General features: G+C 43.4%; 1 protein-coding gene and 1 pseudogene across 1 annotated transcript; both read right to left on the reverse strand.

The window, feature by feature from the left end:
• Positions 1 to 4209: 4209 nt before the first annotated feature.
• LOC141846680 (cysteine-rich receptor-like protein kinase 19) lies at positions 4210 to 6825 on the reverse strand (annotated as a pseudogene).
• Positions 6826 to 12426: 5601 nt separating this feature from the next.
• On the reverse strand, positions 12427 to 15037 carry LOC141846751 (putative G-type lectin S-receptor-like serine/threonine-protein kinase At1g61610). Its single transcript, XM_074734794.1, has 7 exons — positions 14275 to 15037; positions 14158 to 14202; positions 13803 to 14068; positions 13507 to 13717; positions 13193 to 13430; positions 12958 to 13114; positions 12427 to 12830 (listed from the first exon to the last, which is right to left on the reverse strand). Exons 1-7 carry the CDS (start codon positions 15026 to 15028, stop codon positions 12534 to 12536), a joined length of 1968 nt encoding a protein of 655 aa, XP_074590895.1. The 5' UTR covers positions 15029 to 15037; the 3' UTR covers positions 12427 to 12533.
• Between the last annotated feature and the right edge of the window lie 512 nt (positions 15038 to 15549).

Raw genomic sequence — 15549 nt, forward strand, 5'->3', positions numbered from 1 at the left:
AATTCAGAGAAGATACAGGCTTTGCAGAACATGACATCCTCGCGGAATCTCAAAGAAGTGCAAAGCCTAGTCGGACACATCACAGCTCTTTGACGCTTCATTTCTCATTCCAATGAGAAAAACCTTCCCTTCTTCAAAATACTACGCAAGGCCACTCATTTCTTCTTGGATGAAAATTGCGAGAAGGCATTCACTGATCTCAAGACTTATTTGATGAACCTGCTTGTTCTATCTAAACCCGTCTCACAAGAACTCCTATGGGTGTATCTTTCAGCATCTGAATGAGCTCTCAATTTGGTGTTGGTTCGACAGGACGACAATACTCAGCATCCTATCTACTTCTTGAGTCACTTGTTAAAGGAGGTGGAGACGCGCTATACTACCTTGGAGAAGCTTGCACTAGCTCTAATTCTAACAGTCTGTAGACTTCGACCATACTTCTTATCTCATCGCATTGCAATACTCACCAATAGCATCCTAAACAAGGTCATGACCAACTCCGAAGCCTCCGGAAGGATGATCAAATGGACCGCCAAGTTAAATGAATATGATATTCAGTACCAGTCGAAAATTGCCATCAAAGCACAAACACTGGTTGATTTCCTAACCGAGATATCTAGACCTATAGCACAGGAGGCTTGAAAATTATACATTGATGGCTCGACCACCAAGAAAGGCAACAACATCGGCATCTTATTGCAATCACTGCAAGGCGATTCCCTATAGTTGGTTGTCAAGCTTTACTTTCGAGCATCTAAAAACGAGGTCGAGTATGAAGCTCTACTCGTCGGACTCCAAGCCGCCAAGCACATGGGGCAGTCCGGGTTGTTATTCACTTGGACTCGCAGTTGGCCTCTCGGCAACTCGAAGATACCTTTGAGATCTGCAACGATAGGTTGCGACATTACACAGAGGCTTTTAATAAGTTAAACTGAATTCTAAGAAGTCACCCTAATGAAAGTATCTCAGGCAGATAATCACAAAGTGGATGAGTTAGCCAAGTTCGCTAGTGCATTACAATATTCTTTTAATAATATTGTCTACAAATTGAAACGCATTGATTTTTTTATACTTTTTGAATATTGACTAGTCCAATCTAATTTCCAAAATCCAATTTCCAAAACATTGGCGCATCCGACGCGTTTCCCCCGTTGGCACCAGGTATCCGAGTTTCTCCCTGTCGATTCATCGAATCAAACTGCACTCATCTGATACGTTTGCATTGGCTGTTAGAAGGAAGGAGTGTTCTTCCGTAAATGGCTAATAATCTTGAGATGCAATGGAGAATTTTATTTAGGGAGAGCAATTTCCTTTTAATCCGATGGAAGATCTAATATCATATATGAATGAAAGGGGACATAGAGAAATTTGTAAGGCTCCATTATATAATTAGATAATCATATATGAATATTTTTAGATTCAAATATGTTGATGGGTCTAGTAAAATTATCAATCTGAATATTTAATTAAATAATATATATATATATATATATATATATATATATATATATATATATATATATAAATCTATTAATATTTTATTTGATCTTTTCTTTTTTTACTTCTCAATAAATCTGTTTTTATTGAATTATATTTTTTAAAAAAATAATGTTAATTTTAATATGTTTTTTTGAATGATGATAATTAAATAAAATTAAAAAATATTAATATAAAGGATATCCGATAATTCCATAATAAATACAGAAGATGAAACTTAAAACACTTCCATGTACTTCCTTCCACGTTTTTTTTTAATTTTTTAATAATCTAAATATCTAAATTATATTCGTCCATCTGTTCAATTCAGAAATACCAGTGACAATTCGGTTAGCAACTGATCTCGACAGTCAAAAATTCACAGTAAATGACACTACGTGAATCAACCGAACGCCTGCGGAGATAAAATGTGGATGAGGTAGAACAAGAACAGAGGCGATAGAATTTTTCGGAAGGTAAACAAAATGTGGATGGATTACTGTTGCTGCAAGGAAGAATTCGAAGCATAGGAAACACGGCAAAGAGAAAGGAAGACCAATGCAGAAGGCTTGGCTTTGTCAGCGTGACGTCACCCTACAGCCGGGGAGGGCCGCGGCTGCCACTGGACGTCGAGCTCGAGGTCGGAGAAGGACGAGGACTCGACGAGGGGGCGCCGGCCGCCGCGGCAGAAGCAACAGCTGGTGCCACCCGCCAAGCGAGGGCCAGCCGGGCGCAGACGCAGCACCACGCGAGCATTAGGGGGTAGCAGACGCAGAGCGTGTAGGTGGAGGCGGCGCACTCAGCCGTATAGCTTGGCGGAGCCGCGGCGACGGAAGAGGACTCACAGGTCAGGCCCAACCACGGTGATCCCGCCCAGGCCTGGTCTAACGTCGCTGAGCTCGACTAGGCCTGCATAGATGCCAAGGAGCTCGGCCAAGATTAGCTCGACGTCAGCAATCTTAGTCAGGCTTGAACAGACGCCGACGAACTCGGTCAGGTCGAGGTCAACCCCGGCTAGCTCAACCAGACCGAACTTGATGCCTTCGAGCTCAGACAGACCGACCTGACATTGACGAGCTCGCCAAAGGCCGAGCCCGACCCCGACGAGCTCAGCCAGGCCAACCCTGACGTCGGTGACCTTGGCCAGGTGAAACCCGAACCCGCCGAGCTCAGCTAGGTCAACCCCGAACCTGACGAGCTCGGCTAGGTTTGCCCCAAACCTGCTGAGCTCGGCTAGGCTCGGCCTGACGCCGACGAGCTCACCAGGGCCGTACCCGACGCTGGTGAGCTCGCTAAGGCTGGGGTTGATGCCGGCGAGGTCGCCCGCCAGTCCCGAGGCCGCCGAACCCTGAAGCCTTAAACCTAATATAAATCAGGGAGAGACTTATAGGAGTCGGGAATGCTAGCGTTGGAAATGCTGAAGTTGGGAGCGTTGGGGTTGGGAGCACAATCGGGAGCCGAGAGTCAGAGCCAAAAAATTGATCAGGAGTCAGAGCCGGAAAATCACAATCGGATTTAGCGTTACGCGAGGCGAAAGAATCAGGGCCAAACTCTAAAAATCACGATTTTAGCGACAAAAATTATTTTTCATCGCTAGTTAGCGACGACAATTATTTTCCATCACTAATTTAGCGACGGACATTAATTTCTATCGCTAGATTAGCGACGGATAAAAATTTTCGTCGGTAATTTAGTGACGAAATTTAAATTTCGTTGCCAATTTAGAGACAGAATTTAAATTCCGTCGCAAATATAACGACGGAAATATTTTTTCCTTCGCTTAATTACATAAATTCCATTGCTAAATTAGAAATAAAATTTAAATTTCCTCACTAATTTAGTGATGAAAAATAATTTCTGTCATTGATTCCATCGCTATTGTGGGGGTTTGTTGTAGTGTCGGAATGTAAGAAACTTCCTCTTCTTTACCCTCAAATCGAAAGGTAAGAAATATTAATGATTCATGAGCATGTAAGGATAAAATTTATCCTTCGCTCTTCTTCCCCTCCTTAACTCACTTCATCCCAAACAAAAGTCAAAATTCCCTGTCCTCTTATTTATCCTTCCTTCTCCTTCCCTCACCTCCTCCCAAATAAAGTGTAAGGCTCGAAAAATAAAAATACAATGAAAAAGATGAATCATCGATGTGCTGTTATCAATGCATCTTGATGAATCGAAGACCGTTAATTATATCTAGGCCGTGATCTAGATTCCAAAGCAATGATCTAGAACGCCCTTTGAAGGAGGTATAGATGAGGCGGCAGTTAAAGTGGCATAGGAGGCGGAAGAGGACTCACAGGGCGGCAATGACGGCCAGCAGCTCTGCTTCGCCCCACGCCCAAGAACTTAACTTGCTTGAAGATCGCCGTTTTGTGTTTTCGAAGTGAATTTGGAATATAATAATATATAGGTAAAATAATTCCATTACACTAAAAGGTGGAATTAATCAAAGTCCACGACCATTTGAAAAGGTAAATCAAAAAATTATAGTCACTATAAGGGAGGACAATAATATATAGCAATAAAATAATACCACGTGACCAAAATAACCCTAATGTAAAGCAACCGATGAACAAAATCTCAATTAATTTTCATGAAACAACTAGTCCTTGATCATGGATTAAATAACTCATGGAGTAGATGAAGACAAGTGCGTATATGAAGGCAGAAGATCTAATACGAGATCAAACACAAGTATATGCCCATTCTGGTTTCATAGGCAATGTGATTCCTTCAAATTAAACGAATATATACTATAGGGTTTGAAGAAGATAATTCATCTCCCTTCGATGGTGCTCATGGTCAATTCTGGTGCCCGGGAATACGGTATTGGCATCAGTGTTGGTGAATCTGTTCTGGAGGTATATGCAGGTTGCTGAGGCGATGGTAAAACTGGGTTCTTGTTCATCAGTATTATTGCGATAGCATCCATTGTTGGTCGGTCGGTGGACCTATCTTGAACACATAAAAGGCCGAGTTGAATGCATTTCTCCACTTCAGAAACGGGGAATGAATCGATCAGTTGTGGATCTACCAGTTCGCAACATCTTCCTTCCGCCCAAAGATGCCATGCCTACGAGATTTCAATATACGAATAACAAATGATTTGCAAGTATATTTGGAACAGTTCTTTGATCATCTGATCAGTCATAACAATCAGGTTAAAGAATATGAACAGGTGGGAGGGATGATCTACTTACGTATCCAAGAAGACTGAACGACGAATCATTCATCGAGTATGAGCTGCCGGAGTTTCTTTTACCAGAAATGATCTCGAGCAGAATCACCCCAAAGCTATATACATCAGACTTTTCAGAAAAACAACCATGCAAGCCATATTCTGGGGCCATGTAACCGCTGTTATATAACAAAGTTATCAAGAAACACACAAAACATACACTGTCGTTTAAAAAGATGTGAATTGAGTTGATAAAAGATGATAATACTCACTATGTGCCTACTAATCTCCTTGTGTTTTGTTCCAAATGACTTTCTTCGAATATCCTTGCCAAACCAAAATCTGAAATTTTGGGATTCATATTCTCATCCAGCAGGATGTTGCTCGTCTTCAAATCTCTATGAATGATGCGTAGTCTTGAATAGCGATGGAGGTAAACAAGCCCTTGAGCAATGCCTTGTATTATACAAAATCTCTTATGCCAATCTAATTGTGCTGAAAGATTTGAATCTGAAAAAATTACTCAATAAGATCAGATAAATGGAACTCATGAAATTGAATCAAATGAGTGAGAAATATGGTAAGATGACTAACCGAATAAGTATTTATCCAAACTTTTGTTGGGCATATATTCATAGATGAGTAGTTTCTCATTTTCATGAATGCACCAACCTAAAAACTTGACAACATTAGTATGTTGAAGTCTGGCAATTAGTTCTAAGAAGAGAGTCTCTTCACAGCTATATACTGACCTTCTTCTAGTCTTCCCTACAATAGATACATAGTATGTTGAAGTCTGGCAATTAGCTTAACTTCATTTTCCAACTCCTCAAAGCCTTGTTTTGAGTTCTCAGAGAGTCTCTTCACAGCTATATACTGACCATCTTCTAGTCTTCCCTGCAATAGATATGTAGTTTTGTTTCGAATAAGATCGCATAAAGCTTAAGAAAGGAGAAGTTCTTTGTTCTTACCTTGTAGACAGAACCAAAACCACCTTCACCGAGCTTGTTTGTAACCGCAAAGTCATCTGTTGCCTTACGAATACTGAAAAAATCAACCAGGGGGAGCATTAATGACTTCCTCATCAGATCCAATAGTATCAGGAGCTCTTGACTGGCGCGATGATCTTCTTGCTTTTTCTGCATTCGAGTAGACAACCTTATTGCTAGTAAATCTTCTCCAAACGAGGATGATGGCGGCGCACGTGAGAGCGAGGAATCCGGCGGATCCAGCAGTAACTGTATCAGAAGAGAATCTATCGATCGTCAACAAAAACCAGGCATGGGATGGGATTAGGGTGGGGGGTTCGAGCAAGAGCTTCCCTTACCCGCTGCTAACAATCTCCTATGCTTCTTCTTCCCTGCAGTTAGAACAGAGAATAGAAATTGAAATCCAGCAATTGGTATCGCGTAATCTGATCTCAGATACTCACTGTCACTGCTGCAACTTCGGAGATAGACTCCACTGGGGCAGAGGCAGATACTGCCCTGCAACGTCGAGGTGTTGTTGGCGTCGTAGCCGCACCGGCCGCCGCTGGCGGCGCACCTGCGGCAATCCCTCGCGGTATAATTCGCCATCCACCCGGCCCGCAGCAGGGCGCTGTAGTTGCTTCCGGCGCTGATGTTCGAGTCGCCCATCACCGGCACCACGCCGACGCTGCAGTTCGGGTCCGGCGAGCGTGTGCGGACGGGGTCATACTCGCCGCCGAACATGACCGTGTTGAACCGGGGGCAGGACATGTTCTGGTAGTTCGGGTCCGGCGAGCAGTTGTAGAGGAAGAAGATCTGCTTGTTGGAGGCGCTGACGCTGAAGGGGAAGAACCCGGTGCTGTTTATGCCGGGGAGGAAGTCGCAGGCGTCGCGGAGAGTGAAGTGGACGGAGCTGTTGGAGTAGAAGATCTGGAGCACGTAGAAGTGGATGTTGAGGACGGTGAAGAAGAGGTCGCCGGTGTCGTTGATGCAAGTGAGGCTGAACGCCGGAAGGCCGCAGTAACTCGGTTGGCGACCGATGATCCAGAACGGGAACCTGACCTCCTGCTGGCCGCCGCATCGCTGGGGAGCGCAGTCGTCGTAGCGGGGCGTGGCGGATCCCGGCGCTGCTCGTTGCAGAGAGGAAAGGAGAAAGAACAGGGCAGGGATCCAGAGGTTCCTCCTGGTCAGCCACATGGTGATTCTCTCTCCTCTAGCAGAATGGTCACCTTTCATTCATAGCCGCGAAGGCGAAAGACTCATCAAGTCAACGAAGCGTAGGGATTGTGTAAAAAGGTGAAATAGTCCAATCAAGTCAACGAAGAGGTAAATCATCAACTCAAACTCTCAAGCCCGTCGCTCTAGCGATTTTACACGATTGATTTTACAATAATTTATAAGGAAATAAATTGAAAAATTATAGTTGACTACGACGGAGAAGGATATTATCTCGACTTCGTTGAAATTTGATTTTTTAGAAGTTTATTCTGTCGTAACCAATTCAACTATGTCTTGAAGATATCATAACTCAAACTCAGAGATTAACAAAGTGCAGAGAGATGGGATGAGAGGGAAAGATGCCCCCAAGATGGGATTGAATTTATAAGAGTTAAATTTTGATAAATCGAGGTATTGTCTTTCTATGTGATAATTAATTATAATTTTTTGATTTATATTTATAGATAAAATCGATAGTAATATATTTTATTTTTTTTATTGAAATGAGAGGCCGAAAGGTAAAGAGAGAAGGATTGAAGTTTGACTTTGACTATCGTTGTCGCTTGTCGGATTTGGAAACCGTTGGGAGATCTCAGCGTGTTGACCGGAGGATCGTATCATGAACTGAAGTATGATGCTTTTTTTTTCTACCCTTTACTTTTTCTTTTATTATCATTATTTTGAAAACTTATTAAAAGAATATTGGTAACAATTGTATCACATTTAATATAATAAACCATGCAGCGAAATTAATAAACAAGGCATACCTTTCCTTTGTAGATTGTGTAGAAGATGTTCGTTACCCGAAGACCTCTTGATCTTCTTTTGTATTCCTCCCTTCTTCTTGGATGTCGTGTGGGCGACGATCTACCAAGATGAAACTCCACCCAATTCCTTCTAATCCTTTCTTCCAATCCGATGGCAACAACTCAAGGAAGAAGCTCTCTCCTTCTTCCTCTTCCTCTCCTTCTTTCTCTTCTTCTTTCTCCTTTCTTGGCTGTTGGCCTTAGCAAGGAAGAGACCTCCTTGTGCGCCGGCCCTAGCAAAGGAAAAGAGGAGGTGCTTGGCCACCGACCCTAGCACAAGGAAAGGAGGAACTTGATTGAGAGGGGCGCCGGACCCTAGCTTGAAGAAAACAAGGGAGAGGGATGTGAAGGTGGCGCCGACCCTAGGAAGCTAAAGACAAGATGTAAGTTGTGTTTTTGCCTCTCCCTCTCCTCCCCTTTTATAGTTTTGCCATCATAGAAAATTTAGGAAAAAATAACAGAATTAATATAATTTTGTTGGATGACAAAATTTAATAAAATATTGTTGGATAACAAAATTTAACATAATTTTATCGGATAACAAAATTAATATAATTTTGTTTAACAAAATTAACATAATTCTATTTAGGATTAACTGAATTCTGTTAATCGATAACAGAATTCTAACATAATCTTATTGGGTGGATGCCTTTATCCAAAGACTACAACAGAGGACCTAGAGGAGAAATTAGTTTAAGCCTCCTGATAGGCTTGGGCTTCCTGTGTTCTCCCTGAATATCCAACTCAAGTTCATCAATAATAACTCATACCACTAAAGGGTTATTATTGAACTACCGCACCAATCCCATATTACAATATGGGCTCCTTCTTATCATGAGTGCATTAATCTCACTGTGTTCAAGATATCGTATGTCCGTCAATTAATTGAATTACTGACAACTCAATTAATTAACTGCTAATTCTGAGAGTAGTACCACTCAAACTTTATTATCATACGGACTAAGTCCACGTGCAGGGTTTACATGATAATTCTTATGAGCTCCTCAAGGGGACATCATCAGCCTAAATAATTAGTGTTGGATTGCAAGGGTGCAAACATAGTCCCACATCTAAAGCACATGGAAAAGATCATGAGTTTAAAAAGGATGAAAGATATCTCCATTGGTATGAGACTTTTTGGGGAGAGATCAAGAACAAAGTCATGAGGGTTTAGACCCAAAGTGGACAATATCATACCATTATGAAGATGCGGACATCCTTTGGGACCTATAAGTGGTATCAGAGCGAGATCGCTCTTCACCGGACTAACCGCCGGAAGAGCCATGATCCAGATCTAACCATGTATATTGAACCTTAAACAAAGGAACTGGGTGCTCCTGTGCCTGAATCAAGAGGACCAGACACCAGACAGGAAGTCCTAGTTGCGGCTAGTAAGTCGGGTGGACCGAGGATGAGCTTGCCAAAGGCCGAGCCCAACCCCAACAAGCTCGCCAAAGGCCGGGCCCGACCCCAATGAGCTCAGCCAGGCCAACCTCGACGCCGACGAGCTTAGCCAGGGTGACCCCGAACCCACGAAGCTCGGCTAGGCCGTCCCCGAACACAACGAGTTTGGCCAAGTCGGGTTCGACGTTGGCGAGCTCAGCTAGGTCGGCCCCGAACCCGTCAAGCTCGGCCAGGCCGGGCTCGACACCGACGAGCTCGCCAAGGTTGCGCCTGACGCTAGCGAGCTCGCCAAGGCTGCGCCCGACGCTAGCGAGCTCGCCAAGGTTGGGGCTACCGTCAACGAGGTCGCCCTCTAGTCCCGAGGCCACCGAACTCTAAAACCCTAAACCTTGTTGGGTTGTAAGGGTGCAAACATAGTCTCACATCTAAAGTATATGGAAAAGATCATGGGGTTAAAATGATGGAAAATATCTCCATTGGTATGAGGCCTTTTGGGGAGAGCCCAAGAACAAAGCCATGAGGGCTTAGGCACAAAGTGGACAATATCATGCCATTGTGGAGATATTTTGATTCCATCAGTATTAACAAGTGGTATCAGAACGAGACCGCTCTTCACCGGACTAACCGCCGGATGAGCCATGATCCAGATCTAACCATATGGTTTGAACCTTAACAAAGGAAGTGGGTGCTTCCGTGTCTGAATCAAGAGGACCAGACACCAAGTGAGAAGTCCTAGTAGGTCAGGTGGACCGAGAGGCAAAAAGTCCTAGTTGCGACTAGGTGGAAAGTCCTAGTAGGTCGGGTGGATCGAGAGGCAAAAAAGTCCTAGCTGCAACTATGTGGGAAGTCTTAGTAGGTCGGGTGGACCGAGGGGCAAAAAGTCCTGGTGGGTCGAGGATTCAGACATCAAAAACGACGTGAGAGGGGCCTGTGGTCCTTTGTTTGGGGGGGATTGTTGGATTGTAAGGGTGCAAACATAGTCCCACATCTAAAGTACATGGGGTTAAATGGATAGAAAGTATCTCCATTGGTATCAGGCCTTTTGAGGAAAGCACAAGAACAAAGTCATGAGGGCTTAGGCCCAAAGTGTACAATATCATGCCATTGTGGAGATATTTTGATTCCATCGGTATTAACAAGTGGTATCAGAGCGAGACCGCTCTTCACCGGACTAACCGCCGGATGAGGCATGATCCAGATCTAACCATATGGTTTGAACCTTAACAAAGGAAGTGGGTGCTTCCGTGTCTGAATCAAATGGATCAGACACCAAGTGAGAGGTCCTAGTAGGCCGGGTGGATCGAGAGGTAAAAAGTCCTAGTTGCGACTAGGTGGGAAGTCCTAGTAGGTCGGATGGACCGAGGGGCAAAAAGTCCTAGTTGCGGCTAGGTGGGAAGTCCTAGTAGGTCGGGTGGACTGAGGGGCAAAAAGTCCTGGTCGGTCGAGAATTCAGACATCAAAAACGACGTTGAGGGGGGGCTATGGTCCTTTGTTTGAGGGGGGATTGTTGGGTTGTAAGGGTGCAAACATAGTCCCACATCTAAAGTACATGGGGTTAAATGGGTGGAAAGTATCTCCATTGGTATGAGACCTTTTGGGAAGAGTCCAAGAACAAAGTCATGAGAGCTTAGGCCCAAAGTGGACAATATCATGCCATTGTGGAGATATTTTGATTTCATCGGTATCAACAAATCTAATATAAAATCAGGGAGAGACTTACAGGAGTCGGGAACACCGGAGTTGAAAATGTCAGAGTTGGGAACGTCGGAGTCGGGACCGCAATCGGGAGTCGATCAAGAGTCAGAGTCGGAGCCAAAAAATTGATTGAGAGTCAGACTCGGAGCCGGCGAGCTTGGCCAGGCCGGGCTTGATGTCGACGAGCTCGCCAAGGCATCGCCCGACACTGGCGAGCTCACCAAGGTTGGGGCTGACGTCGACGAAGTCACCCTCTAGTCCCGAGGCCATCGAACTCTAAAACCCTAAACCTAATATAAACCGGGGAGAGACTTACAGGAGTCAGGAACACCGGAGTTGGGAACGTCGGAGTCAGGACTGCAATCGGGAGTCGATCGAGAGTCAGAGTCGAAGCCAAAAAATCGATTGAGTCAGAGCCAGAAAATAGCAATTAGGATTTAGCATTGTGCGAGGGAAAAGATTCAGGGCCAAACCCTAAAACTTACGATTTTAGTGACAGAAATTATTTTTCATTGCTAGTTAGCAATGATAATTATTTTTCATCGCTAATTTAGCAACAAACATTAATTTCCATCGCTAGATTAACGATGGATAAAAATTTTCGTCATCAATTTACAGACGGAATTTAAATTCTGTCGTAAATATAGCAACGAAAATATTTTTTCCTTCGCTTAATTACATAAATTCCATTGCTAAATTAGAAATAAAATTTAAATTCCGTCGCTAATTTAATGATGAAAAATAATTTCCGTCATTGATTCCATCGCTATTGTGGGGGTTTGTTGTAGTGTCGGAATGTAAGAAACTTCCTCTTCTTTACCCTCAAATCGGAAGGTAAGAAATATTAATGATTCATGAGCATGTAAGAATAAAATTTATCCTTCTCTCTTCTTTCCCTCCTTAACTCACTTCATCCCAAACAAAAGTCAAAATTCTCTGTCCTCTTATTTATCCTTCCTTCTCCTTCCCTCACCTCCTCCCAAATAAAGTGTAAGGCTCAAAAAATAAAAATAAAAATATGAAAAAGATGAATCATCGATGTGCTATTATCAATGCATCTTGATGAATCGAAGACCGTTAATTATATCTAGGCCATGATCTAGATTCCAAAGCAATGATCCAGAACGCCCTTTGAAGGAGGTATAGATGCGACGGCGGTTAAAGTGGCATAGGAGGCTGAAGAGGACTCACAGGGCGACAACGATGACCAGCAGCTCTGCTTCGCTCCACGCCCAAGAACTTAATTTGCCTGAAGATCGCCGTTTTGTATTTTCGAAGTGAATTTGGAATACAATAATATATAGGTAAAATAATTCTATTACACTAAAAGGTGGAATCAATCATCTCCAACGGCTCCACATGGTCGGCTCCACGACCATTATGAAAAGGTAAATCAAAAAACTATAGTCACTATAAGGGAGGACATTGTCTTGGCTTCATTGAGATTCGACTCTTATCCACTGCGGCAAATCTGCCCCACAATAACCAACTCAATCATGCTCCGATGACAAAATAACCCCTAATGTAAAGCAATCGATGAACAAAATCTCAATTAATTTTCATGAAACAACTAGTCCAGTCCTTGATCATGGATTAAAAAACTAGGAACAACAAAAGACACAGAGAAGCATGTAAAGATTTCCTTGGAGTAGATGAAGACGAGTGCATATATAAAGGCAGAAGATCTAATACGAGATCAAACACAAGTATATGCCCATTCTGGTTTCATAGGCAATGTGATTCCTTCAAATTAAACGAATATATACTATAGGGTTTGAAGAAGATAATTCATCTTCCTTCGATGGTGCTCATGGTCAATTCTGGTGCCCGGGAATACGGGATTGGCATCAATGTTGGTGAATCTATTCTTGAGGTATATGCAGGTTGCTGAGGCAATGGTAAAACTGGGCTCTTGTTCACCAACATTATGGCGATAGCTTCCATTGTTGGTCGGTCGACGGACCTATCTTGAACACATAACAGGCCGAGCTGAATGCATTTCTCCACTTCAGAAACGGGGAATGAATCAATCAGTTGCGCATCTACCAATTCGCAACATCTTCCTTCCGCCCAAAGATGCCATGCCTATGAGATCTCAATATATGAATAACAAATGATTTGCAAGTATATTTGGAACGGTTCTTTGATCATCTGATCAGTCATAACAATCAGGTTAAAAAATATGAACAGGTGGGAGGGATGATCTACTTACGTATCCAAGAAGACTGAAGGACGAATCATTCATCGAGTATGAGCTGCCAGAGTTTCTTTTACCAGAAATGATCTCGAGTAGAATCACCCCAAAGCTATATACATCAGACTTTTCAGAAAAACGACCATGCAAGCCATATTCTGGGGCCATGTAACCGCTGTTATATAACAAAGTTATCAAGAAACACACAAAACATAAGATGTGAATTGAGTTGATAAAAGATGATAATACTCACTATGTGCCTACTAATCTCCTTGTGTTTTGTTCCAGATGATTTTCTCCGGATATCCTTGCCAAACCAAAATCTGAAATTTTGGGATTCATATTCTCATCTAGTAGGATGTTGCTAGTCTTCAAATCTCTATGAATAATGCGTAGTCTTGAATAGCGATGGAGGTAAAGAAGTCCTTGAGCAATGCCTTGTATTATACAAAATCTCTTATGCCAATCTAATTGTGCCGAAAGATTTGAATCTGAAAATATGATAAGATTCAAATTTAACTCATGAAATTGAATCAAATGAGGGAGAAATATGGTAAGATGACTAACCGAATAAGTATTTGTCCAAACTTTTGTTGGGCATATATTCATAGATGAGTAGTTTCTCATTTTCATGAATGCACCAACCTAAAAGCTTGACAAGGTTAGTATGTTGAAGTCTAGCAATTAGCTTAACTTCATTTTCCAACTCCTCAAAGCCTTGTTTTGAGTTCTCAGAGAGTCTCTTCACAGCTATATACTGGCCATCTTCTAGTCTTCCCTGCAATAGATATGTAGTTTTGTTTCGAATAAGATCGCATAATTAAAGCTTAACAAAGGAGAAGTTGTTTGTTCATAGTTCTTACCTTGTAGACAGAACCAAAACCACCTTCACCGAGCTTGTTTGTAACCGCAAAGTCACCTGTTGCCTTACGAATACTGAAAAAATCAATCAGGGGGACATTAATGACTTCCTCATCAGATCCAATAATATCAGGAGCTCTGGACTGGCGCGATGATCTTCTTGCTTTTTCTGCATTCGAGTAGACAACCTTTTTGCTAGTAAATCTTCTCCAAACGAGGATGATGGCGGCGCACGTCAGAGCGAGGAATCCGGCGGATCCAGCAGTAACTGTATCAGAAGAGAATCTATCGATCGTCAACAAAAAGCAGACATGGGATGGGATTAGGGTGGGGGGTTCGAGCAAGAGCTTCCCTTACCGGCTGCTAACAATCTCCTATGCGAATTCTTCTTCTTCCCTGAAGCTGCAGTTAGAACAGAGAATAGAAATTGAAATCCAGCAATTGGTATCGCGTAATCTGATCTCAGATACTCACTGTCACTGCTGCAATCTCGGACATGGACTCCATTGGGGCAAATGCAGATACTGCCCTGCCACGTTGAGGTGTTGCTGGCGTCGTAGCCGCACCGGCCGCCGCTGGCGGCGCACTTGCTGCAATCCCACTCGTTATAAATGTAATCCGCCATCCACCCGGCCCGCAGCAGGGTGCTGTAGTTGCTGCCGGCGCTGATATTCGAGTCGCCCATCACCGGCACCACGCCGACGGTGCAGTTTGGGTCCGGCGAGCGTGTGCGGACGGGGTCATACTCGCCGCCGAACATGACCGTCTGGAACCGGGGGCAGGACATGCTCTGGTAGCTCCTCGGGATGTCGCTCTCCGGCCCGGAGCAGTTGTAGAGCAAGAAGATCTGCTTGTTGGAGGCGCTGACGCTGAAGGGGAAGAACTCGGTGGTGTTTATGCCGGGGAGGAAGTCGCAGGCGTTGCGGAGAGTAAAGTGGACGGAGCTGTTGGAGTAGAAGATCTGGAGCACGTAGATGTGGATGTCGAGGAAGGTGAAGAAGAGGTCGCCGGTGTCGTTGATGCAAGTGAGGCCGAACGCCGGAGGGCCGCAGTAACTCGGTTGGCGACCGATGATCCAGAATGGGAACCTGACCTCCTGCTGGCCGCCGCATCGCTGGGGAGCGCAGTCGTCGTAGCGGGGCGTGGCGGATTCCGGCGCTGCTCGTTGCAGAGAGGAAAGGAGCAAGAACAGGGCAATGATCCAGAGGTTCCCCCTGGTCAGCGACATGGTGATTCTCTCTCCTCTAGCAGAATGGTCACCATTCATTCATAGCCGCGTAAGACGAAAGACTCATCAAGTCAACGAAGCGTAGGGATTGTGTAAAAAGGTCAAATAGTCCAATCCAGTCAACGAAGAGGTAAATCATCAACTCAAACTCTGAATTCGTCGCTCTAACAATTTTATACTATTGATTTTACGATAATTTATAAAAAGATAAATCAAAAAATTATAATTGACTATGACGAAAAAGGATATTACCTCATCTTCGTCGAGATTCGACTCATGTTCACTTTAACAAATTTGTTCTGTCGTAACCAACTCAATTATATCTCAAGGATATCATAACTCAAACTCAGAAATTGAGGTACTGTCTTTCTCTGTGATAATTAATTATAATTTTTTGATTTATATCTATAGATGAGTATGAGATCGATAGTAATATATTTTAATTTTTTATTGAAATGAGAGGCCGAAAGGAAGACAGAAAAGGATTGAAGTTTGACTTTGACTATCGTTGTCGCTTGTCG

Source organism: Curcuma longa, chromosome 15 (genome assembly GCF_044706935.1).
Source record: "Curcuma longa cultivar G26 ecotype Majalengka, Jawa Barat chromosome 15, ITB_CL_G26_1.1, whole genome shotgun sequence".
Taxonomy (NCBI): Eukaryota; Viridiplantae; Streptophyta; class Magnoliopsida; order Zingiberales; family Zingiberaceae; genus Curcuma; species Curcuma longa.

Excerpts from the sequence above, each read along its gene's own strand:
- LOC141846751 (XM_074734794.1), bottom strand. The coding sequence starts at position 15,028 with ATGTCGCTGACCAGGGGGAACCTCTGGATCATTGCCCTGTTCTTGCTC. Across the intron at positions 14,069-14,157 it reads TAGGAGATTGTTAGCAGCCG|TTACTGCTGGATCCGCCGGA; the intron begins GTAAGGGAAGCT and ends CTTCTGATACAG. Across the intron at positions 13,431-13,506 it reads TTTGGACAAATACTTATTCG|ATTCAAATCTTTCGGCACAA; the intron begins GTTAGTCATCTT and ends TCATATTTTCAG.